The 27,027-nt window shown below is 32.8% G+C and overlaps 1 protein-coding gene across 1 annotated transcript; it reads left to right on the top strand.

Annotated features, from left to right (window-relative positions):
• The first annotated feature begins 5,149 nt into the window (after window positions 1-5,149).
• On the top strand, window positions 5,150-25,521 carry LOC120284123 (probable cytokinin riboside 5'-monophosphate phosphoribohydrolase LOGL10). Its single transcript, XM_039290925.1, has 8 exons — window positions 5,150-5,257; window positions 5,401-5,492; window positions 5,605-5,639; window positions 5,716-5,811; window positions 6,032-6,102; window positions 6,180-6,323; window positions 6,417-6,494; window positions 25,357-25,521. Exons 1-8 carry the CDS (start codon window positions 5,150-5,152, stop codon window positions 25,519-25,521), a joined length of 789 nt encoding a protein of 262 aa, XP_039146859.1.
• Window positions 25,522-27,027: the final 1,506 nt, after the last annotated feature.

The raw sequence follows: 27,027 nt of genomic DNA, 5'->3' as shown, positions 1-27,027 counted from the left end.
TCCCCTGTCGTTACCGTACACTAACGGTTTCTGTCTTCTTTGTAATTATTACCATGTTTTTGCAACCAAGCCCTCATTTTTTCAAATTTATTTACTTCATTTATTTGAGTAATATATATATATATATATATATAACTATGGAAATATATATTTGAACATTCTCCCTTTGTAGATATTTTTCTTCTCAAAATATGAATAAATTGCTTTAGCCATTATTTCTAAAATAAAAGCTGGATATTAAAATGGATATTTGGATTTTTGAAGATGTTATGACTACTAAACACACACCACTGTTAAGGTTTTTTGTGATTTTTAAAATTTTTACTTGTATGAGAAAATTAATTTAATTTCCTTTGATTATAGTGCTCTTAAATATGATGAATATAGGGCCACCATTTTCATTGTAGCCGCTCCATTTATGCATAAACTTGAATGTTAAAGCTCTATATACCTCATGTATTTATAAAATAAGACCAATTATCAGCGTGAAAAGAAGCAGTTTTTCTTTTCTTCCACAAATGTATGCTTACCTTTAGCTATATATTAAAATTAACTCTAATGGTTTTATGAATATGTGCTGGTGTTGATAGGCTTACAGCTTGGAAAACAAAATCAAGAGTGAAAGCATCGCTTTTAATGGAAGGACCAGCGAAGGATCGACTAGAACATTTTGATGAGCAATTGGAACGGTTTGAAGGTGTCATTAGCCTATTGGAATATGTGATCAATGCATTTTTGGATGGGATAAAAAACAACTGTATCAATTGTATTTGTGCGAACCAAAACATTCATGAAGTGGTGGATTCAGGATTGTCAAGACTGTTAGCACTGCTGGAGATGGGAAAATCTGAACAAAGGCCAAGAAAAAGGAAGATAATGAGAGCTAAAGTATGGAGGGCTAAGATGCATAAACGATTTTGCTGCAAATCTTAATTTCATTTAGGAAGTATTTTCTTTAGTTGTTATTATGCAAAAATGTGTGGGAAACGGCTTTTGTATTAATTAATCTAATTATTTTGGCTTACTACATATAACATTTTTTTATAATTTTTAAATTATTTCCATCCTTGCAGATTACTCTCCGAAGACACAAACTCATATAATGGATAGACAGACATTCCATTGATTCACGAAATGGCTCGTCGATTCGATCCAAATGAATCATTCTTCCGGTCTCTCTCCGCCCCGAAACTAACCCACGGCACCTCCACCAGGTCGTTTGAAACTAGCATGCATCCTGGCTCCCGGGACTCTTTCATAGAATTCCAACAATTTCTCCTACTCCTAATATTGATAAAAACATTTAAAATGGATATTGTAAGTGACAATAGATTCTCTAATATTATTTGTCATTATTTTATTAATTATTTGAGTACTTCTGTTTCAAAAGGAGGCACATGATAGATGCAAACATTGTATAAAAAACTCTATATTTTTAAATATATAAATTATACATCCTCAAGAAGCCTTGAAGTGTTGCAATTATGTGGGTCTTGGATTTTGGGTGCATTGTATGAATCTAGCTACTGTATGTTAAATTTATCAAACTCCATTGATTTTTATTTATTTATTTTTCTTTTCTTTTTATAAGATCCATGTTTATATATGAAATATATATATATATATATATATATTTAAATACATCTCATATATTTGAATCATAAGTAAATAAACAAGTTTTTCCCCACAGGTGAAGAGGTTCAATTTTAAAATATATTAACTTGATCTCCATGAAAGATGCAGTCAATTTAACTTTTTCATTCAAAATTTTTTTATTCATTTTTTTTATCAAGCATAAATATAAAATTATAAAGAAAATCTCAAGCCAAGTGTTCTTTTCAAACTCACAAATAAGTCCAAGAACTCGAGACCAATACAATATAATTTAAAGTAAAGCAAGGGACCTTTGTGCAATTCTATGCAATAAATAAATTAAAAAAAACCAAAAATCAAAAGGACAAATAACTAAATAAAAATCCCCTCCTCTCACGTCTTATGTCGTCTCCCCCAGCGAAGAGTGAACCCCACTGCTCCTCCCCATAAATCTCCACTGTCGAATTTATCCATGTTTTACAATCTCAATGGATGTCATGAGAACCATGTAAAAGTCCAACATGTAATTCATCCGTCCGTAGCCTTATCCTATTCATTTAAAATTTTATTTAAAATTAAAAAAAACTAGAAAATTTTAGTTTAAGCTTGACTAATATGATAATTAAATATTGTTTATTTTTAGGTTTCATTTCACAAAAAAGAAAAACCATAATAATATTTAAAGAAAATGGAAAAATTTTCTTCTCCTAATTATCTATTCAATATCTTCAAACATTATTATAATAATAATAATAATAATATTATTATTATTATTATTATTTTGAAAAGGAATATATTCAAAGATAAATTTGTATGCCTTTTTTTGGTGTGTTTCACAAAACAAAGTTATGGAATCCAAAGTATTGAATTGGACTTGCATAGAGTGATAGAGATAACCTTTTGATTGTTTTGAAAAGGAATATATTCAAAGATAAATTTGTATGCCTTTTTTTGGTGTGTTTCACAAAACAAAGTTATGGAATCCAAAGTATTGAATTGGACTTGCATAGAGTGATAGAGATAACCTTTTGATTGTTTATATATATTGAAATGAATGACTGAAAGAATGAATGAGAGAGAGAGAGAGAGAGAGAGAGAGAGAGAGAGAGGGGGAATATAAGAAGAAATATGAAAGGATGGGATGGATGGCACTTCTCAATAGTATAGGTCTTGCACCCTTAGTGCCATAGAGAGGATAAGTGGTACAGAATTCAAAAAACAAGTAGCAAGAAATGAGGTAGACAAAGAGATCTGGACAAAACTGTTAAATATAAAGATAGGTGAAACAGTTGCCTTTAGTCTACCATGATTTTACTTAGGAAAAACAACTCATGAGAATATGAGATAGACAAAGAGATCCGGACGAAAATTTCAAATATAAAAAAACCAAAATAGTTGTCTTTTGTCTGCCATGAACTTAGGCTTTCCAATAATGACATTATCTTCTCCTTTTCCACTTCCTTTGCGTTCTCCATCTTTGCTTCTCTTCATTGCTCGCTTTCTCTTGGGGATGAGCTCAGCGCCGGCGGAGGAATGGGAAACTTTAGGATGGTTGCAAGGAGGTGTGTGGCGACAACAGAAAGGTTTCTCTGGTGTTTGAGAGAGGCTGTAAGCTTATACCTCGACCTGAGACGGAGACAAGCGCCAAGGAAAGCATAAGCCAAAGCGCGACCGGGTTGAGCAGAGGCCAAGAAGAGGAAGCAATGGGAAGAGGGAAGAAGAGGAGATTGGACTCGGTCGCCGCAGAGTTTTTTCAACAACAAAGTGCAAAATGATGAACATGCCTGAGGCTTTTCACTTTCCAATTTTCTTATTTGATTTAATAAGTTTTTATTGTTACCAATTCATATATAAACAATTATTTTTTAAAAAATTATATATATATATATATATACAGAACTCTCATATGACCTAGCAATATGAAATTATTGAATAATTTTTTTTAATTATATTTTCCTTCCTAACATAAAACTTTAATGTAAAATTATACAACTTATTGACTATTTATTTGAAAAATACACTTATCATATATGATTTGGTTTTAAAAAAAACAAAACCATAGCCATACTTTCAAAATAATTGTGAAAAATTATTGAAAAACACTAACATGCCTATCAAATCATATCAAATAGAAATAATATCTGTAAACTATACAAATAAAATCATATTTGAAATTTCTTTGACTAATTTACATACATCTACACATCTAACATTTGTCACAAATCCCATTTTTCAACTGATCTCAATGCAGATTTTTTTTTTTAAAAAAAAAACTTACAAAAGAAATTGATGACTACCAATAATAATTCAACCAGGAAAAACAACACAATTTAATATATATATATATATAGATAAATAACTATTTTTTGCATTCATTTTAGAACTCATTCTTAATAATTATGGAGTTTATCTTTGAAAGCATCTAGAGTGTCAATATCTCATACTTGAAGTTTCTATTATTTATTTATTTGGGAAGGGTCAAGATGATAGTATCTAATATTTTAGATTAAGTATGATCCCTTCTTGGATTGCTTTATAATAAAATAATTATTATTATTTTAGTTTTTATTTTGGTGAAATATGTTCTTATTATATAACTTTTAATTTTCATTGGTACCATGGATCGCAATCAACCCTCAACCCCTTTATGACATCTAAAAGAGATACAAGTGTTTAAGGAATATCTTTTTCAAGAAAACAGATGAGTGTGTTTAGTTTTTGCACTATGTATTGGAATTTTTGTTCTTTGGGGATGTGTAAAACCCTTGCAAAAGTGGAAAAACTGTGAGGAAATGTTGTGGCTAAATTTAACTATACGTTGCATGACATCCAATTGTATTCATAATTTCAATGTCACCTCACAATGCTGTATTGTAGTGCTTTGAAGTCATTTTATAGAAAAACTATGATACAACATCAATTTGTCATATTCAAATATTTATTAAGAATTATATATAAAAAACTTGCAAATAAGTAAAATTGTTTCTGGTAGAATAATCAGTATGTTTCCCAATAGTAAAGAAGTAGACAAAAAATTAACAACATATTAACAACATATTGATTTATTTATTAATAAAAAGTGTAAAAAAAATATAAAGCAAATCTACTCTTCTTTTAAGAAAATCTAACAAGACATGATCACTATCTCTGACAAAATTATATATATATATATAATGCAAATTAAAAACATAACAATAACCAAAGAAGAACAAGACAAACCATCTATCTCTCTCTATATATATACTTTTGTGTGGTAGTAATGGCTATCCCAACCGAAAAAAAAACCTTGATAAAGCTAGAATAATCTTCCCAAACAACACTCCAACATCACTCTGCTAGATCTAACACGGTATACAATAGCATCAATCTTTGTTGAGATATATTTTCCATGTTCTTCAAAGTGTTCAAGCATCTGTTTTGTTAGGGGAAAAATGAGTATCATTCTTCCAATTTTAACTTATTATTCCTTATTATCATGTTCATTTCTCGCACTTAATGTATGATATATAGTTACTACAATTTGTAGTGTAATTAAAGCGAAAGGAAAACAAAGAGAATGACTACATCAAAATTCAAGACAATTTGTGTTTTGTGTGGTATTAGCCCAGGAAAGAAAAAGAAATACCAAGATGCTGCCATTAATCTTGGCAAAGAACTAGTTTGCCTTCTTCTTTTACTTTATTTAAGTTTTTCTTTGCATCAATCTCTCTTCCTTGTTGTCTTTCTCCTTTGTTATTGTTTTGAAAAATAAATTGATAAATAAAAATATTAGAAATAAACTGACAAATATTTACCCTTCATGTAATGAGAAACATTGATTTGGTATATGGAGGAGGTAATATTGGATTAATGGGCTTGATATCGCAAGCTGTCTTGGATGGTGGAAGCCATGTGCTTGGGTATGGTTTGTGTTCATTGTATATATATATATATATATATATAAATCATAGTCCATTTAGTTAAAAAAAAAATTCTTAACATATTAACCAAAGCTTTTATCCATCTACTCAGAGTTATTCACAAAGCACTAATGGATAAAGAGATATGGAATAATTTTTTTTAAAAAAAACTACAATCAATACATTATGTGTTTTTTATATGTTGTTTTTTTATAATAAATCACTGGTGTCACTATAGGAGAAATAAAACCAGTTGAAAATATGCACCAGAGGAAAGCAGAGATAAGCCTACATGCTGATGCCTTTGTTGCTATACCTAGTTAGTGTATAGCTTGTACTACCTATCAATCAATATTGAACATAAATCAACCTTCTTCCCTGATTTGGATCACAAAAAATGAAAAAAAAAAAAACGTTATTCACTATGAAATGTTTCATTTTGTTATCACTCTTGGATAACTATTATGGTTTTTTTTTCTTGAAATAAATAACTAAAAACAAAAAAAAATACACTCATGTCAAGTTTAATTATTATGTAGGAGGTTATGGGACTCTTGAGAAACTTTTTGAAGTAATTAGCTGGCCACAATTAGGGATACATGACAAGCCGGTAATTTGATTCCAATTATACACTTACATAATGAAAATTATTAAAAAAAAAAGTGGCTAAATTACTCTTTGTTTCAGATCGGATTGCTGAACATTGATGGCTACTGCAACTCATTACTATCCTTCATTGAGCAAATTGTAGAGGAAGGTTTTATAAAACAAAATGCACATCATATCATTACCTCTGCTTCAAATGCAAAGGAGCTAATTGAGAAACCAGAGGTAATGTTTACAAATTTTTTGAAAACTTTTTTACTAATTATTAGTGTCTTGATAATTATTGCTAATGTGTTAAAAATTCTACTGAAATGACAGGACTACTACCCATGTCATGATGAAGTGTCATCAAAACTAAATTGGAACTCTGAACAACTCAAACGCTCCCAAAGAAGTGTAATTTGTACTTAAGATATCGTTTGTGTTTTTTTTTCCTTAATATATATTACCATATATAATAATAAATAATACATAATTTACAAGAAACACACATATACATGTATTTGAAACAACCCAATATATCAAATAATAATTAATAATTTGAAAAGCTCCAACATTCCATAATATATTGCAATATATAGTATTATATATTATATGTACTAATCATTTCTATATTGAACATTATATATATATATATATATTGATATTGTTATAGTGTACTTCAAGCATATACATAGTATACATATTTACAATTATATAAGATATACAGACACTAACAAATAAGATAGAAGGCAATTACGATTGGTTTTCCACACACACATATATATTGGTATTTGTTTGTTATTTATGTTAATATATTGTTTTTTTTCCCTTTTAAAGATAATATATATAGATATTGTTTAGAAAAAAATACAAAAAGAAAGAGAGTATAAAAGCAAGAGAACAAAGGATGCTAAGGTTGCTTTAATCCATATATATATATTGGTATTTTTTTGGAAAAAATAGATATAGAGTTCGTTTGTTTGTTTTTAGCTAAAGGAGTTTGATAACACACATGTTAGATATTATATATGATTATCAAATAACAACTTCACATGACTTAATTTAAAAAATAAAAAAATGTTAACTAATGCATTATTCTTTTACAAGTTGACTCATCAAAGAACAATGCCCAAAAAGCTCTCAAATCCAATTCATCTCCCAAAAACACATCGTTAAATACCCAGCTGCTATGGATAACAATGTTGAACACGCAACTATTTATGATGCACATCCATAATGACAACCATGAATGAAGTGAAGCTATTTCATTTTGTACCCTTTTGTTTTACTATTTTGAGTGGACAATGAGAACTTGAACAAGTTTTTCTTATGTTTAACGCATGAATAAATGCTTACGAAGTAGATGAATTTTGTTTTTCAAAAACTTACTATAGCGCTTCAAATAAACAACAATTATCAACAAATGAAATATTTGTTACATTTAGAGTTTTTTTTTCAAAAAAAAAAAAATGAACAATGTGAATATATAAAATAACAGATAAATTTAAAAAAGGAAAAAATGACTTTATACATAACCCTGTAGCATTAGCGTGGGTCTCCCACACTAGTATATATATATATAGATAGATATATATCTTATTAATAGATTCTCTTCTTTATGTTTATGATTGTTTTAAGATAATTTTTAAATATCCACAAATTTTATTTATTTATTTATAATTTTATAATTTTTATAAATTTTTTTTAGATTTTCTAATTTTATTTTTAAATATAAATTAGAAATTAAAAGGGCTAAAGCCATGCTAGGTCGTGCCTGCCCTGCATGGCTGAACCTGCATGGCTAGAAGACCACCAATTTAATTTCTTCACTCTTCAAAGATAATTAGAGGCTTGGGCTATCCATTTATGGCAACATCTTCAAGAGAGCATCATGTCTTTTCCACACGGGTCCATCCTTATATCATCAGAATTGCTTAGTTCTGAAGTCGAGGTTGTATTTAATGGTAGAAATTGAAGTCTCCATCTTAGTTCTCTTTACTTCAAGAGCTATAAATAATTAGAGAAGGAACATAATCAATTGTTAATAAAATGGATTTTGCTGGTTGTAACAATTATTAAAAATATGATTATTCGACTCTAGCCAAATATTCTAAAAAAAAATAACGCGAGTGAGGAGCTCCCTAGTATCCTTGATATAGGAGTCTAGTCTAAGCATCTAGATAGTCCAGACCTCTCCCATAGACAAGGGTTGCTTAGATAAACCAAATAAGTACCACCTACCCAAGGTGCTTATATATTTGGGAGGCAAAAGGGTATGGCAAGAGCAAATGATCAACACTTTCCAACGCAACATGGTGAAGTACACATGCTATAATAGAAAAGCTATTGCATTCACACTTAGTAAAATTAACTAGGGATGAGATTTTGTTGTTTCACACAAGCCAATTAAAATAGTAATTTTGTGAGAACATGGTCCTTCTAAAAGGTTGACCTTATGGAAGCAATGATTAAGAAAGTATAGAAAGATTTCACTAAGAATATTCCATTACTTTCAAGAATAAAAAATTTAGAGTAGTCCAATTTAGGGGCAAAGGGACAAAATTTCATAAATTAACACATGTAGCGCAATGCAATAGGTTACCTCAAGTAGTAAGGTGATGGCGAGAAGGCCGGGGATCACATCACTAATAGAAGCGATTGGTTGTGATCTCGCCCATTAAGCCAATGATAAGATCATTCTAGAAAGATTTTGTGGCTCATCTTGCATGTTGGGGAGAATACAGAAGTGAAAAATGGGTAAAATGTAGAGGATCATAACACAAAACAATGATTTTCTCAATCATGGGGAGATAAGGGGAGAAGGGGTTGTAGTGGAGATTCTTAAGGAGAACCCCTATAATAGTAGTTGAATCAACTGATTTTTTTTTTTTTTTTGATAAAAAGAGTTAAAAAGGTATTTATTAAAAATAAGAAAGAATAACAACAGACAAAAGACTGAAGGAAACGAAGCAAAGGAACATAAAAACAATAAGAGAAGCATACATATTTAAACCATTCGCCAAAACATTCTTCATGATCCACTTAGGGAGGTCTCGACCTTAATGAAACAATGTAATTTCATGCATACCAACTCCATGGATAGCTAATATGTATGCACTCCAGCCCATTTTCTAGGAATAGTATGCATCTGAGGTTGTCTTACATCATTTATTAGATTTTTAGCAGTAAAGATCCTTGAATTTAATCTCCAAGAAGATTGAACATTTCCATTCTTTATGGATCCATAAAGATCAAAACTAGAGATGAATATGTGCTTGATAGCCAAGTTTCTGTCCTTCAAACACCTCAGTGCCATGATAAGAGCATTAGCATTGGCCTCCACTTTCAATTCCATTGGATTGTTACAACATTCTACAAATAAAATATGAGAATTAGCGTCTATTACATAAAAGCCAATCCCTCCTTTCAATAAATCCTTGTTCCAATGAGCAACTGAAAAGAGGAAGGGGTTTTCATAGACAGAAAAATTATTCCCGGCTTGAGGAAAACAGGTTTTAGTGTACTCCTTGACATGGGCAATCACTCTTTTAGCTACAACAAAAAAATCCACCATTTCATTCTTGAAGATGCAGTTGCATCTTGCCTTCCATATAAGCCAAGAGGTTGCTGCTATAACAGACTGTGTTCTTTGCAATTTTGAAAATGAGACTACTGAACATCTTCTGAATTAGTGCACTAAGTCTCAGAATATCTGGTCTATTATTAGCAATGAAATTGGGAGAAATATCTCTTTCTTGGATGGCATAACCTCTGGTAATTGTCTTAGTACTATATAGACCAGGAATGAACTGTTGAATCAACTGATTTGTGACTAGCATTAAGTTTGGTTAGAGCAAATTCTCCACCACCACTTTCCTAGGAAGGTATTATTAAAGTCATGAAGGTTAAAAATGCCCAACCCCTTGATCTTAAGATTTACAAAGTTGTTTCCAAAACACAAGAAATAATCCTAAGGGGCCAAAACTAGGTCCCTACTAGAGGAACTCCCTACACACTTTATTAGTAGCTTAGATGACCCAATTGGGCATTTGAAAGACTAACATCTAGCATATTAGGATTAAAGAAAGCACTGAGTTCAGAAGGATAAGTCTAAGGGATTGATAGTTGGTTTCCTATATGCACTACAAGAGTTAAGACATTTAGGGTCCTTTTGATTAGTTCACAAGAACAACACAAGTAGTATAGTACAAATTGTTAAAGTACAACACAATTGCTTGTTTTATTCTATGTTTGATGTTCATTGGACAGTACAATTTTTTTTTATATTGTTCAGTGTTTGATTTGCATAAGTACAAAACAAAAAATAGCAAACTTATGAAAATGCTTTTTTACTATTCTATATTTGTTTTGCAATTAAAAAAATCACAACGATATTTATGAAAATCTAATCAAATTCCACATGAAAATGAGGGTCAACAACCATAGCAACAAGTTAGAAAATCAACTAGGTAGATTTAGATCCAAACACAACCCAATTTAAAAAAAAAACATTTAGTTTTGTCACAAATATGTGGTATTTTGTGACCAAAAAAAAGTTGGCACTATTATTTAAAATAATTGTGATGATTTATTTTCTTGCCACTAATACTATTGTAATTATGGTAGGATTGAAATGTAATTGTGGTAAAAAATATTTTAGTCACTCATATTTTCATTTGTTATGACAAAAACGGGCCTTTAATTTAGATCGGATTATAGATAAATGTTGTTTTGTTTTATCTTTTTAGATCTTCAAAGTTAAGTTTCTTGACCTCTTTTTTCAATTATGTATCTCTATGCTCTAATATTTTAGTGTTCTAGAATCTATGTACATATTTTAATTTTTTAATTGGATTATATGATTTTTGGGTGATATCATAATAATAGTTGTTCGCTAGTGTTTTCTTTTTTTTGATACTTTGAATCTTATTTTTCAAGATTTTTTATCATTTAAAAAAAAACCTAAATGGTATGTGGAACTTCATATGAAAGTTGTAATTAAATTACATTTTTTTTGTGAAATTTTCTAAATTTGTTTACTAAATTCATAATTTTTATCTAAATATGTAGAATAAGGATCAGAAAAGGGGAATAACATCTAAGTTTAAGGAAATGAGTCAAATTCTAGCAGAAGTTGAGGCTATAAAAAAAAGTGTTAGTTATTACAAGACAAATTGAAATCTAAGAGAGAGAGAGAGAGAGAGAGAGAGAGAGAGAGAGAGAGATATTCAAATGCATAATGGAGTATTTCATCTCATAGTTTTGGATAATTTCGTAATTATTTTTTGGATATTTAAATTTTCAATTTTATGTATTTGAAATTAGGATTTTGTACATTTGGTGAAAATTTAATATTTTTAATATTAAATTTTGATTTAGTAACAAAAGTATCATAACATATAATAATTATGTCAAAATATATTAGACCTTATGGTTACTAAGGCAAATTGTATTGTTGAATTAATAGTGTTATTTGTGACAATAATAAAGACATTAGTGACAAATTTTGCATTAAATATAATTTCTAATCTAGTGATAAATTTGTCATTAATAAAGATAACATAGGGTGATATAGGAAAATGAACTATAGTGCCCACTTTATTTGTCACTATTTCATATATATATATTTATATATATATTTTGACAATAATCTCGAAAGAGATGTGATGATTTCAAAAATTAGTCACCATTAATAGTAGTAACTAAAATTAAGCTTTTAGTAACAACTTTTGTTATTACTAAAAATATAATCTTTTGTAGCGATGGTGAGTCAAGAGTAGATTGATAAAGTTAGCTACATCTAAGCATGGTGGCCATAAGGCAGAACCCTAAGATAGGAAAGAGGGAACGACCCTCTTAAGCTTGGGAGGTGAACAAATTTGGACAAAAAGATGCAACTCTTCGAGAAATTGATTGCAAGGCCCAAATTACCTTCAAATAGGTAGAGGATAAGTTTGATAACTATGAGGTCCTCAATATCACCGGTTGATAAAATAAGTAGATCGTCAGTATATTGAAGGTAGCATATTTCCCATTGTGCCTAAGGAAGCCCGCATACAAAATTTCAGAGTAAAGGGTATGGGAGAACATGGTGCTAATTAAGAGTGTCAATTGTTAGGGGTTTAGCAAGCAGGGGGATTGCTCTATCTTAGCCTCCTTTTGTATCTATCATAGCCACAAGGGATTTCATTCATGAAAATATTTGCCTTCATTACTTGTTTTTATCCAACTAGTCTAAGAAGGTCCAATGCCACAGGCTTCCAACACATCAAAAGGAAAATATTGGCCAATTATGTCAAAACATGAGTTTTTCAACAATATTGGCCATGGACATTTTGTTTTGGAAGACTAAACATGAGTTCTTCAATGATATATCTTCCTTTAATGAAGGCCGATTGGGATGAGTTCATAGGTGCATTCATCACTTTACTTAGTCGTGAGATCAGTATTTTGGAGAGCCTTGAGTTAATAAGACTGATTGGTTGGTGGTTAGTGATTAGTGACTTTACATGGGGTTTTAGCCTGAACAATAGCCACCATGTTGGCACAATTAATGCATTCCAAGTTGGCCCTACCGTTAAAGAAGTTATTCCACATTGGCTCAATTATTTATATTTTGAATTTAGTTAATTTTAAGAGATTATCTTTCCCATCTTCCCTTCCTTAATTTGTGGATTGGCGTGAGCTTACCCTAAGGCCATTGAGCATGCATTGACTATAGCAAGTTTGTCTAGGGTTAAGGTACCTACAAGCTTGTCTCATCCTTAGTTAACATATACAAACTTGTTTGTCCATGTGTAAACCAACAAACTCTCTCTGAAGAAAATAAAAGAATAAAATAAAATAATAAACTCATAAAAATAGTGATTTTACAAATATATTTTGAAAATATATTTAACATGTAGGCCTTTCTAAAATATTAATGAATATATCTATATTAGTAGGAAGAGGGTTTTGTTTGGTAGTATTAAATTTAAGTTCCAAAATTACACTTACTCCATATAAGCATTAATTAGTTCCTTCGTGCATATGGGTGTCAAATTTTGATGGAAATACACACACAACCTATTTAATGTTTATTTTTAATATTTTATTATAAAAACAAAATTTAAAAAAAAAGGTAACAAAGAAAAAAAAAAGGATAGAATATAAATATTAGAAATATTATATATAAAAGTGCATCCATGCACCTAAAAACAATTTGCAATTTTTTTTTGTTCAAAAGCAAAAGGAAACTTTATTGGCTAAACCAACAAGAATACATGTCCTAGCACATATAAGTACCAAATCAATTCACACTTATAACAACTCTTTCTCACAACAACACAACAAAAAAACCAATGCATAAACACAGCATATGACTCCCCTCATGAAAGAAAAAAACAAGAGTAAAATTTTCTGGAGGTTACCCAACTTTAACTTGAATAAAAAAATATACATATGTATGATATATTTTCACCATCAGGTAACCCACAAATTTTTGGGTCATATGTGTTGACGTGGACGCCTGAAACGTCCCAACCATCATGTAATTTACAGGTTTCATTGTCATGTGGGCTTTCCAAGGCGGTCAAGCATGTGTTTGATGTGATGTTTTGCTAAGTCAAATTGACTAAGACAACCAGGCATGTCATGTCATGGCTTGCTGTCCACCTCAGCTGGAGTTATGAGTCAAACAAGTCTCGCCACAGGTCACTAAAGGCCCTTCTCCTTGAGAAAGGCAAAGGCATATAGCTTTCATCATTCTCCAGTCCGAGAAGGAGACAAATGAGGAAGAGGGAGAAGAAGGGTTTCAATTGGTTTGGTGCGACTAGGGAAAGAAGAGAGTACTTTACTCGCCATCGAGATTGAATGTAGTAGAGCTCACCGGTGAAGATTTCCATCAACTGGAAGGTATGACAGGAATTGGAGCAAGCCCTGGTTTACTATAAGTACCTTACTCCGAGCCACTAAGTCATACAGCATGTGCAGTGTTTGTCAACTTTGTTTGAAAAGAAAAGTTGGTTTGAATTGTAGGATGAAGTGGGCTTTGCTTAGAAAGAAAGATTGTGAAGTTTGAGCTAAAGGATGAAGTGGATGTTAGGGTTTGTAGGGTTTGTAATGTTTTAGGATGGAATGGAGAGTCATGGCCTCTTTGAAACAATTTGTGATTAGTTTCTTTTTCGGTTATGGAAATTTGTGATTTTTCTATGTTTTCTTTGGGTTTTGAAATTGAGGGTTTGCATTGTCTTGAAATATGATCTTTGTTTGTTATTTTTAAAGAAATTTCAGATCTTTAATTGCCATTATTATGCTTAATGAGGTTGAGATCATGTTTTTTTAATGTTTATTCTTCCTGATCAATCACCATTCATATTTTCGTTTCTTTTTAGAATTTTAGGTCACTAGTTTTTTTAATTACGATTATGCCTTTCGGAATTGAGGTTGTCCTAGTGAATGATTATACTTTGATCAAAAAACAAGATCTTTATTTTTTCTATATATGTTTGTTGCATTGTATAGCTCTTTATCAATTAATTTTCTTTTGGAAATTATGATTTTTACTTTTGCTTATGGTATTATGGAATTAAGATGATGTTGATTAGTATTTCTTGGAAAGATGGGTTTCATGTTTGATTGGATAGAGGAAATAAAATGGTTATTGAAATTTAAATCTTTGTCTTTGTTTGTTGAATTGTAAGATTAAGATGGTGTTGGTGGAATGATTTTAACATTTCTTGAAAACCAGTTTTCATATTTTATTGGATGAAGAAACTAAAATGTAGACAAACAGATAGGTTGTTTTGACAACCGTACGTTGTTGGAATTCTGTACCCTTCTCCTTTTGTACTCTTCATGATGCCACCATACTTTAATTACTAAGTTTGTGTGTTTCTATTTATCTATATGGTTTAAATAGTCTTTGTTGATATTTTTTCATTCTCAAGCTGCTATGTAATCTCAATGTTAATTTTGTGGATGTTTTTTATTTATGACATTGCAATGTAAAACCATTAGATGGAAATGTGTGATTAAATTACTATATTGCTATGTGGTACTAATTTTAAAATTCTTTATTTTTTTTTTCTAATTCTCAATTATCCAGTAGGTAGATTTTGTTACAACAGTACCCTACCATGGGTTAGATTTATGACATTTCTTTACAGCGCCAGATGCCGAATTATTCACCATAAGGCTGTTAGGATTATGCCCTCGTATGCCAACAAGGATACTTGTATTAGGGTATTTCATTTGTATTATACATTCTTATTATTAATAAAGGCATTTATTTTGATGTTCATTTAAATCTTGTGATGGCATTTTAATTAATTTTGAACATTATAGTCCTTGTGTATTAAGTTAAACCTTATACTCTTTATTGGATAAGAAAGAGAGCACTAGAAGGCTTTAGTACTTATACACTTAAGCAGTTCACAAATTAGAGAATCTTTAATTGGGTGGTAAAGATTCATAAGGATTTGTATAACATATAGTTTGACAAAGAGTGCTAGTTGAACACTATGGAATAATGAGAGCAAATGTCATAAATGCATCACTGGAATTGGTGTATTCGAGCATAACTGCCAACAATCCAATCACATGGGTTTTACTCTTTGACAGTTAATGATTGGGATTGTTGGTTATAATCATATGAGTGGACCTTAGACCTGAGGTATCATGATCATAATGTGCTTGTGACGTCTAGTCTATAACTAGAGTTGTTAGGCTCAGTTTACCTTTTAGTAGGGCTAACCTCGAAGTGTGGCTATGTCGAGCAAGTAGCAATTGTCAGTGATCACCAAGAAAGAATTCCTTCCCTCGGAAGTAAACGAGTTAGTATCACATGGGATTATAAGTATATGAGATTAGAAGACCTTGGCCTAGGTAGCTAAACTAATCATGTGGGACATGAAGGGTAGTTTGGTAATCTTAATCTACTATGGATATCAACATACGATTGAGTTCAGTGCGTTTGATAATTACCATGGCTCTCACTCGGTTGGGATACAAGAACGAAGGGTTTATACACAAATAGTAATCATAATCGGAAAGGTTCGCAATGATTTCCTCATTCGTGTTCAATTGGGTTACAATGTGGGGCCACGTGGCTGGCTAAGTATCATCCACATCCTTTAGTATCTTCTCATTGCCAATCGAAATTAACCTAGGGAGTCACGCTTAAAAGGATTAAGAATTAGTCTCGTTTTGAGTACAAAGGTAAAATATATATAGGATGAGTGAAATTGTAAATTGGTTTAGGGTTTTTGTCTTTAAATTTTGAGTAAAATTTGATGAAGTGAAATATTTATTAAAAATTATAAGGACTTAAAGACAAAAGTGAGTTTAGTTACATTATGACTCATATTTGTAATAGAACTTCGATGATAATGTTTATCATGTTATAAATGTTCATATTTCGAATAGGACTTCATAATTGAATACTGTTTATCATGTTTTATGAAGTCTCTATAAAAATGACTCGTCTCTAACCCTAGAAATTGATTCTCTTGTGAGAAAACACCCATTCTCTCTTTTTCTCTCTAACCTTAGCCGTAATTTGGAGAAGTAGAGGAGACTGTTTCTAAATTCCAGCGTATGACCTAGAGGCATAAGACCTTCGTTCGACACTAGAAGATCTACGACAATCTGAGGGACAAATTCGGCACATCAAAGGAAAGGTTTTCAAACATCTTGAGGTAATTTTTTAAACCTTTCAATTAAAATAGAGTGTCCATTAAAATAATTAGATCATATTGTAATTTTATTATTTCTTCCGCATGCCTCTAATGGTGTTATATAATTTTGTGATATTACCTAACAAACGCTGCATTACATTGTGGATGAAATAAAGGTTTTGCTGGTTACATACATTATTGTTGTGCTAACCAAATTTCCAAAATAGAGCTAGTAAACATGGCCAGAGAATTAGGTTTGGATGTAGAAGGATCTTCGCTATGCTGGTTAGATGTATGGAGTGGTGATGGAGGTTTTAAGGAGGTGTAGACTGATATAAATGCCCTAAAAATGGCTCTGTTTGTGGGATCTAATAGGGAGGTTTGTGTTTGTGTTAGACTTCCTAGTGGTGTGAAATATGTAGGTCAAACTAGTGGGGTTGCACTATTGGAATATAAAGAGCATGAAGAAGAGGAAGCTATGGATTAAGCAAATTTGGAAGAAATTATCGTAAGGGACTGTGAAAAGAAGAAAAATGTGGATGAAAAGGATTATTTCCATAAATTAGATTATAACTTTAGTAATGAGACAGAGGAAGAAGACACCGCCAATGTTGGAAGGTCTACAACATACACTGATGGATGTTTTTTAAAGGTGTTATATGGGGCCAACTCCTATTTGCTGTTAGGATAGATGCAAATGATTGCATCTATCCCATTGCATGGGTTGTTGCAAGAAAAGAAAAAAAAAAGATAACTAGACATGGTTTCTGCATTTCTTGCACAGGACTTAAGGATTGTTGATAGCAACTAATGGGCATTCACGTCTGACAGGCAAAAGGTAAGAAATTTATTTCAATGAAATTGATTTCCTTATGTAGTTATGATTTTTTAACCAAGTTGATTATCTTATGAGAAATTTATTGTGTATGCATTTTCCTTCATTTATATTTTTAAAACCCAAATTGTGTATGCATTTAAATGTTTGAAATCCAAATTGTGTATGCATTTAATTATTGTTTTGATATTACATGTTTGATTTATAAACATTAGGGATTAATGCCTGCAGTATCTGAATTGTTCCCAAACAGTGAGCATAGGTATTGTGTAGGGTATTCATACCAATCTCGGAAAAAATTTAGAGATAAGGCACTAAAGGACCAGTTTTGGTCCTGTGCTAGGGCAACCTACAACTCTGCTTATGAGAGAGCAATGGAAGGCCTAAATGAGATGTCATTGGGTGGATTTGAGTACATGAAAAAAATTGAACCTAAGAATTGGAGTAGGTCACATTTTAAAACAAAATTTACTTGTGGCATTCTTTTGAACAATTTATGTAACGTTTTTAACAGCAACATCCTAGAAGCTAGGACCAAGGGCATTGCCACAATGATTGAAATAATTAGAACACATTTGATGAAAAGGATCCAAAGAAGAAGAGATGCAATGTAAAACGTGACACTACCCTAAAATAGCAAAGAAACTTGAGAAGGCCTTCTTTTTAACTTGTGAATGACATACTTTCAAGGCATTGGCAGACTAATTGGTGGTTTGTGTGCAAATTAAAAGCATGACATTGATTTCCATTTTTTATAATGTGTCATATGAAGCTGAGTTTGATAATTGTCCATTTTATTTATTTTCCCAATGATTGCAATTTTTTACAATACCTGTTCAAACTGCACATGGGGCAACAATTACCATTGGAACCCAAATGTTTAGGGAATATACCAACCAATCACCTCAAGAGCCTAGATCACAAGTTAGTGCATGCAGAAATACTTAATTGTATCCATTGGGTTTGTTTATTGTTATGGTCATCTTTTTTTTTTAACATGTGAACATAGGTGGACAGTGTTCAAGTGGAGAGATTACATATAGGCTTACTAGCTAAGGAAAATCAAATGAGTAGGCCAGATCTATGTGGAAAAGGTGCCACAAAAACAGGGAAAATGGAAAGGGATCTGCAACAAGTGAAAAGCAAGGCATGGAGGGTCCTATACACCAGGTCAATGCTTATGTTGCTTCATACTATTTATGTATGAGGCATTTAGAGTTGATCACTGTTGGTTTCACTACTATAATTTTTTAACATGCATACTTTGGAGTATATCATGCCCATGAAGACCATATGGACTCACCTTGATTGTATTTACTTACCGAAACTTCTAAACATGTGTAGGTGGCTCAGTCATGGAGAAATCCTACAACCAAAATATCAACTAGTGCTTCAATTATTCCTATGGTAAGGTCTCAAGAGAAACAAAAGGATGTTAGAGAATGCAACACAACTAGAGGTGCTGACAAAAATAGAAAATATGGATGCCACCAGGAGTTGGACCAATTGCTAATGTAGCTGATCCTTACAGAAAAGCTCATTGAGATACACAGATGTCTAGAGAATTAGTTTTTGTTTTTTGTTTTTTGTAAGTAATACTAAATTTTAGTGTTAACACGTACCAATTTTGTAAGCATTGTTCTACAGTGGCTTTCTTTTAAGATACTGATATGCAGTAAAACTTACTACCATGTAAATTTTTAGTTTTAATAGAATGATTTCATGCATGCTTTTGAGATTGTTGTTTTAAGTTTAATTAAGCTATAGTTTCAGGTTTGTATAGATTTGCATATGCAAGAAACATGATATACAATTATATTTTTCTATGGAAATTATTACCATATTTCTTGTGTTGTAGGGATGCAGCTTCAGGAAGCATTGCAGGGATGTTTCCTTTAATTAATTTTTGCATTTTTCCTTCCAAATAAATTTTACAAATTAACCAAAACAAGAGCCCTAAAATTCTTGGAAACTCAAACACATTTATGTTTGCATCTAATAAGCCATTAACCTATTCCATTGCAATTGAGATTGTTAGGGGGAAAAACAAAAATAAATAGTGGCCATTAACCTTTCCCTAGAAACAACCACCAAAAGTGATGATACAATTGAAACCTTGGAGGTGATTTTCCTCAAATAAATCAACCCAAAGAAAATAAGAAAAATAAATCAACAAAAAACAAAACAAGACCATTGATCCAAATAATGATCCCTGACTCTCTTTGCCGGCAATCCTCATCGGTGACCCCAAGGATTATTCGATATTTGACACCAGGATCTCGCTCTCTCCCTGGATAGAATGGGCAAGGCCATGCCCTTGTTCTTCCTCATCGCTGACATCCTCTTCCTTTGCCAACTCCACACCTCATCTCTATCCTAATGTCGGAGAAGAAGCTGGCGACTGAGAAGAGGCTTTAGTGACGTGTGGTGAGACTTGTTTAACTCGTAACCCCGGCTGAGGTAGACAACAAGCCATGACATGGCATGCCCGGTTATCTAAGTCAATCTGTCTTGGCAAAACAACACATCAAACATACGCCTGACTGCCTTGGAAAGCCCACATGGCAATGAAACCTGTAAAGCACATGATGATTGGGACATTTCGGCCTCCACATCAGCACACATGGCTCAAAAATTTGTGGGTTACCTACCAGTGAAAATATATCATACTTAGGTATCCTTTTTTATTCAAATTAAAGTTGGGTTAGTAAATTGAAAAAAAAAAAGAGGAAAAGTTGGGTAACCTCTTGAAAATTTTACTAATGTACTATATCTTCTATTTACACCAAATCCAAAATCTCCACATCAAGCTAGAAAGGTATTAAAACAACAAAACCAAACTTTATATCTAACATTGCAACTTCCTCCACCATGACCTGCCTCACTTACAGGGAATATGCTTCAAAAACCACAATAAGCAATGACATATTAAGCAGCAATAATTCACTCAGCAAGAACATATAAAAATGATATGAAGGCCATCAAATATAGCCAAACAATACCGATCACAAAACCATAGGAGAAAATCTTGTCCATAGCTAAACCAACATCCATAGGAACTATAGCAAAACAACCCACATAATTAAAAACATCTTTCTAAAATATTCCTGTTTGCTTGATCCTTGAATAGATTACCATACTTCATCATAATGATTTCTCTTATTTGTCTAAACACATCATCACTACTATAATGTATCTGTTGAAAGATCAATACATTTCGAGCCCTCCATAACATGTAAACACAAGCAGAAAAAGAAGTCCTTCTTAATCTAGCCACAAGAGAATTCCCACTACTAGCTTTTCTTTGAAACAACTTACCTCTTTCCTCCATCTCAAAGGTTTTCTCATCACATTTAAAGCCCCCAACACTTTCCTCCATACCGCAGCAGAGAAAATACACTGAAAAAATAAAAGATCAACCGCCTCTCTTTCTTAATTATAGAAAATGTAAGCATCTGAATTAGTTATGGTCCATTTAAATAATCTCTCCCTAATCTACAACCTGTTATGTAAGGCCAGTCAAAGAATTAAAGAATGTCTAGGAACATTACTCTTAGACCACTCCAAATTAGCCTAGCAAACTCTATCATTCTTTGGCAGCAAAAATCTCCAAGTGCTTGAAACATGATACACACCCTTCTTTCTAGGTCTCCAATGGATACTATCATGTTGATTTTTAGAGAGTACAAAGTTACATCTAACAAAATCCCATACTTTGTGCAACCTCTGCATTCAAAGGAATAGGAAATGCCCATCTCCCATTCTTCCATAAATCCCTCACCAAAACAGATTTTTTGACACCCAACTCTGTAAGATTGTTCCCAAGGAAAATATATGCAAGAGCTTGTCCTGCACACCAAGGATCAAACCAAAATAGAAATTTCTTCCAATCACCCAAACTATAATCAAAACATCTCTTAATAAAAGGCCTTAATTTCAAAAGTTAATGCCAACTCCAACTGGAATCTGTAGTCTTTGTGATACCCCAAAAGCTTAACTTTTTAAGCTTGTGTTTGATGACCAACATAGCCCATAATAATTGCCTTTCCTACTCCAGATCCCACACATGCCTGGAGATAGCAATTTGGTTCCACAAGTGAATAGATTTGATACAAAACCACCACATGCCTTACTCCTACAAACAATTTCCCATTTAACCAAACCACCCCTCTTCTTATCACTAACCCCATGCCACAAGAACCTCCGAAAAAATCTTTCCAATTCATTTACTATAGCCATAGGAAGTTGGAATAGAGAGCTCCAATAGGAATGCATACTAAGTAACACTAAATTTATGAGTTGTAATCTCCTAGAGTCTGATAGGATTTTTACAGTTCAATGTTGAATCTTTGTAGAAATTCTATTAACTAAATCCTAACAATGAACTCTAGTAAGCTTGGTAGAGATCAAGGGCATGCCTAAATATTAATAGGCAAAGGTCCCTCACTAAACTGAAGAATACTCAAGATTTCTTTTCTCACAAGACTGCCACTCCATTAAAAAACACCGCACTTTTAGAAAGATTTGGTTGAAGACCAGAGACAGCCTGGAAATGATTTAAAGCATCTTTAATAATTCTAATTAAACCCACATCAACATCCGAGAACACCATAAGATCATCAGCAAAAGCATAGGTGGCTCAACTACGATTCCTTGCATTGCTTGTGAAAGGAAAAACTATTTGATGTCATTTTATTCAAGACTAGTAAAATAATCCATGCATAGAACAAATAAAAGAGGGGATACATGGTTGCTTGTCTTATACCCTTTTTCCCTAGGAAAAACCTCTCAAGTTTTCCATTGATCATAATTGAAATCTTACAGGTCCTTACACCATTCATAATCAATTTAAAAAAATATGTAGGAAACCTATAAGCTAACAAAACTTCCTCAATAAAGTCCCATGACACATAATCATAAACTTTTTGAAAGTCTACTTTAAAAGCACAACAATCACCCTTGTTCTTATGGTAGTCTCTAACTAGTTCATGGGCCAGGAGAATATTATATGTGATTCTCCTACCTGGTATAAGTGCTGATTGATTTGAATGGATTAGATGACCCAAGATTTTTCTAAGCTGAAAAGACAAAATCTTGGAGATAATCATGTAAATGGCATTACAACATGATATGGGCCTATAATCACTTAAAGGCACAGGGCTCACCACTTTAGGGGCAAGACTTAAAACTATATGATTAACTTACTACAATATTTTACTATTTCTAAAATAATCTTGGACTGCTTGAATTATCTCAATATCAACAATTCACCAAGTTTTCTTGAAAAAGTACTATATATCCATCAGGGCCTAGACTTTTTCCCCTTTTATATCCCATAAAGCCATTTTTACCTCCTGTGCAGTAGCTATACAATACATGTCCTCATAATTAGCTTCAGATATCACCTTCTCTGGAAAAAAAGGCCCCTATCAATGCTCGCATTCTTGTCCAAAGAGACTCCTAATAAATTTTTATAATACTTCATAGTTTCTTTAGAAAATAACAGCCCTGTCCATACACACCTCACCACTAGGCAATTTCAATAGAAGAATGTGATTCCTTACCTTCCTTTATTGCATGGTCTTATGAAAAAAACCTCGTATTTTGATCTCCCAAAGCGATTTAATTACACCTTGCCTTCTGTCTCATAAAACTCTCTTCCCAAGCAATTAATTTTTACAAATGATTGGAGCATGCCCTCTTTGCATCATGTAGAATACAATTAAAAAGGGTCTATTTGTAGATTGAACTGCAATTCACTAAGCATTGATATGAATTTATGAACTTGCTCAGAAATATGGCAGAACTGTCTTCTATCCAACCTCTTCAATTATCTATGCAACATTCCCAACTTTTGATATATGCTAAACATACTATAATCCTCAACCTGCTCAACCCAAACTTTCCCAACAATAGCCAAAAATTCAAGATGATTAGTCCACATATCATAGAAGCGAAAAGGAACTTTCCTATTCCTAATCTCAACCATAATATACATCAAAAAAGGGCTATGATCTGAGACTCCAGGAGGTAATATAGAACAATAAGAATTAACCCATAGCTGACACAAGACATCATTACAAAAACACCAATCAAGCTTCCAAAAAATTCTACTCTCACCTTCTTGGTAATTAGTCCATGTATACCTAGATCCAATAGTCTTGACTTCTTGAAGACTATTGTGAATAATCCAGCTTTGAAACTCCATCACTGCCTCTTCATTGATAGGATTCCCTCCAAGCCTATCATTATTAGCAAAACAACATTAAAGTCCCCTTATACAAGCCAAGGATAACTCTCAACTCCCTTTAAATCAAATAAGCCTCACCAAAGAGATTTCCAAGCCTCAGCCTTATATGAAACATAAACACATGCCTAGTAAAACATTTTTGAATCCCATTCCACTTTACAAAGGATAAATTGCACACTAATTGCTCCCGCACTAATCTGCACCCTATTAGTATTATAAAGAATCTAGATTCTACTCAAGGGAGCATAAGAGTAATTGTGGATCAAATCCCAGTTTTGCAATCTCAGCTTATTCCAAACAAAAAGACAATTCTCTTTCTTAACTCTGGTTTCCAAAAGACCCAAAACAGCATCATTCGATGCAAAATCAAGGCTTTCACCTCTGATAGTTTTAGAGAGCTATTTAGCCCTCGAATATTCCATGAGATAATCATATTAAATTGTTAAGAAAGATAACTCTCTTTCTTAATAATTTACAATTTTACCACTTCTAAATATTCGAGAAAAAAATATAAAGATTGGGAGCAACCCACGGTAATGAACAATGTATTTGTATTTTCATGGGTTTTATATCATTGAACATACACACTTAAATCAGCTGAAAAATAGTGAATACTGATAACTTTTTAAAAAATAAATTAAATTCATATGATCATTAATTAATTCTAAAAAAAATTACATATTAAACACTATTGAGCTTTGATTAAATATGACAAGCTCAACATGTAAATGTGTGCACAACTAGAAATTGAACATGTGATTGTGTGCCTTCACCCAGTGGAATAGGATTTGAATGTCAAACCCTCACTAAAATGGAGATTAGACTGTAAGCATGCTCTCACAGAGGGAAACCTATGACACTCTGTTGTCACAGGCTTGTTCTTTCTTCAAGGTTCCGTGCGGCCCTTGGTCGATATTTAATATAGCCAAGGAAGCCTTCTCCCTTTGGTTGTTTAAAAATACAAACTTGCAAGTATGAAAATGAAAGACTTGGCAAATGAAATTAAGCAAGAATTAAAATACGCAAGTAAGACAAGTAAATAAGCAAGCTAATGAGGAGAAACTCTCTTGTATTATCAATGCTTGTTACAAATCTTTCTTGTATGTTTTTACAAAGAGGTCTTGGAGGTTTTTATAGGCCATCACCTAACAAATGGATGGCTAGGATCAATTTGATCCAAGGGCTCTCATGAATGGGGCTAGTGCCACCTACCACCAATAATTCATCCCACCAACTCCCAATAATGCTCTATATCTACCCCCACATCATGAAAACTGTATGGCAAAGTCATTCTTGCCCTCTAAAGTCATTGAAGAGAAATGCAGGGTGTGACATCATCCTCTACTCAATCTAACGACGTCTACGTTGTGTCATCTTCATAGGCTTTGATGGCTCTACAGTGGTTCTATAGCTTGAGAGAGGGTTCCCAACTTGGTTCACTTAGGGGTAAGTCCCTCCATTGGACAAAATACTCCTTATAGCCGAGATTTGCTTAGTTTGAAGGCTTACTGCCCTTGCCAATGGTATCATGCTCAGGTTTCCTTCTCCAACAATGCACATGGTGTTGGCGAAGGGAATTGGTACCGTCTTGACACTATCCATGGTGTTGGAAGGCTTACCTTCCTTGCCAATGGTATCATGCTTGGTTTCCTTCTCCAACAATGCACATGGTGTTGGCAAAAGGAATTAACACTGCCTTGACACTATCCATGAAGTTCATCCCGAAGATCATGAGATAGTCATCCATTGGTACAATGGAAAAATCAACTCGGCTCCACTATTTTCCAAGGCGTACCTCTACTCCACGGGTTACGCTTATGGATTTGGCTTCGGAGTGTACAGTCTTGAGCCATCCTTGCTTTGTCTTGTAGGTAACCCCCAGCCTCTTGGCTTTCTTCATTTTAAGGAAGTTGTTGGAGGCGCCGGTGTCAACGAAGGCCTTCACAACTTGGCCTTTTACCTCAGCTTCTACAAACAAGCGACTCTTCCTTTTGGAGTTGGTCTCTACCTTGGCTTTGATGGCATCTCGAATTTGCAAGGACCCCATCTTCTTCTCTTCATGAGCTTTCTCCTCTACCAAGGAGGAGATCTTGCTCTTGTTTGGACAATTCATAGCAAAGTGAGGTCCATCACAAAAATGGCATTTAAGAGACATGCGTTCTTTACCTTCTGTCGTATTTTAGAACTCCCTAGGATTATAGAATTTAGAGAAGCTTTCCTTCTTTATTTTCTGCTCCACTCTTGCCTTTGAAACCATGTCTTTGAAGGACTTGGGTTTCTCCGGCTTCTTGAATTTGATGAGAGACTCCGCAATAGAAATGCCGGTAGTGAGGTCTTGAGCACCCCTCCGTTGGACTTCCATTATTGCCCAAGGTTGTAAGCCATCCATGAAGGTAAAGAGAGCTTCTTTGTTGGGGTAGTTGAAGATTTTCAAAAGTACTTCAGAGAAGTCCTTCATATACTATTGGATGCTATTTTTGTGAGATGGTCGATGAAGTTTCGCTCTCGCCTAACATTTTCACAAGTAAGATGTAAGTACAAGAAAAACCAAAGCTCTGATAGCACTTGTCACGGCCCTGTTCTTTCGTCAATTTCCATGTGGCTCTTGGTTGATGTTCTATATAACCAAGACAGTCTTCTCCCTTTGGTTATTTAAAAATACGAACTTCCAAGTATGAAACTGAAAGACTTGGAAAATGAAATTTAGCAAGAATTAAAGTATGCAAGTAACACAAGTAAATAAGCAAGCTAAAGAAGAGAAACTCTCTTGTATTATCAATGCTTGTTACAAAGCTTTCTTATGTATTTTTATTATGAGGTCTTGGAAGGTTTTTATAGGCCATCACCTAACAAATGAATGGTTAGGATTAATTTGATCCAGTGGCTCTCATGAATGGTGGTGGTGCTATCTACTACCAATAATACATCCCACCAACCCCCAATAATACTCTCTGCTTACTCCCACATCATGACATATATGTCAAAGTCATTCTTGCATTCTAAGATGCATAGAGAACCCACTATCAATGTACAGTAAACCCTTTCTCATAATGAGTTGGACAAGATTTGAACACTCGACCCTTTGCATGAGAATGAATATCTTATATATTGGGTTAGCCCAATATTTGCTTGATATTTATAAAACATGGTTTTGTGGCGGCTATTTTTAATAGGTAGAAAAATTTAAAATAAAAAATTGTAAGGGTT

Source organism: Dioscorea cayenensis, chromosome 19, assembly GCF_009730915.1.
Source record: "Dioscorea cayenensis subsp. rotundata cultivar TDr96_F1 chromosome 19, TDr96_F1_v2_PseudoChromosome.rev07_lg8_w22 25.fasta, whole genome shotgun sequence".
NCBI classification, from domain to species: domain Eukaryota; kingdom Viridiplantae; phylum Streptophyta; class Magnoliopsida; order Dioscoreales; family Dioscoreaceae; genus Dioscorea; species Dioscorea cayenensis.
The sequence above is the reverse complement of the archived record's forward strand: the minus strand, read 5'-3'. Positions and strand labels throughout refer to the sequence as shown.

Excerpts from the sequence above, each read along its gene's own strand:
- LOC120284123 (XM_039290925.1), top strand. The coding sequence starts at position 5,150 with ATGACTACATCAAAATTCAAGACAATTTGTGTTTTGTGTGGTATTAGC. Across the intron at positions 5,493-5,604 it reads GGTGGAAGCCATGTGCTTGG|AGTTATTCACAAAGCACTAA; the intron begins GTATGGTTTGTG and ends CCATCTACTCAG. Across the intron at positions 5,812-6,031 it reads TGCCTTTGTTGCTATACCTA|GAGGTTATGGGACTCTTGAG; the intron begins GTTAGTGTATAG and ends ATTATTATGTAG.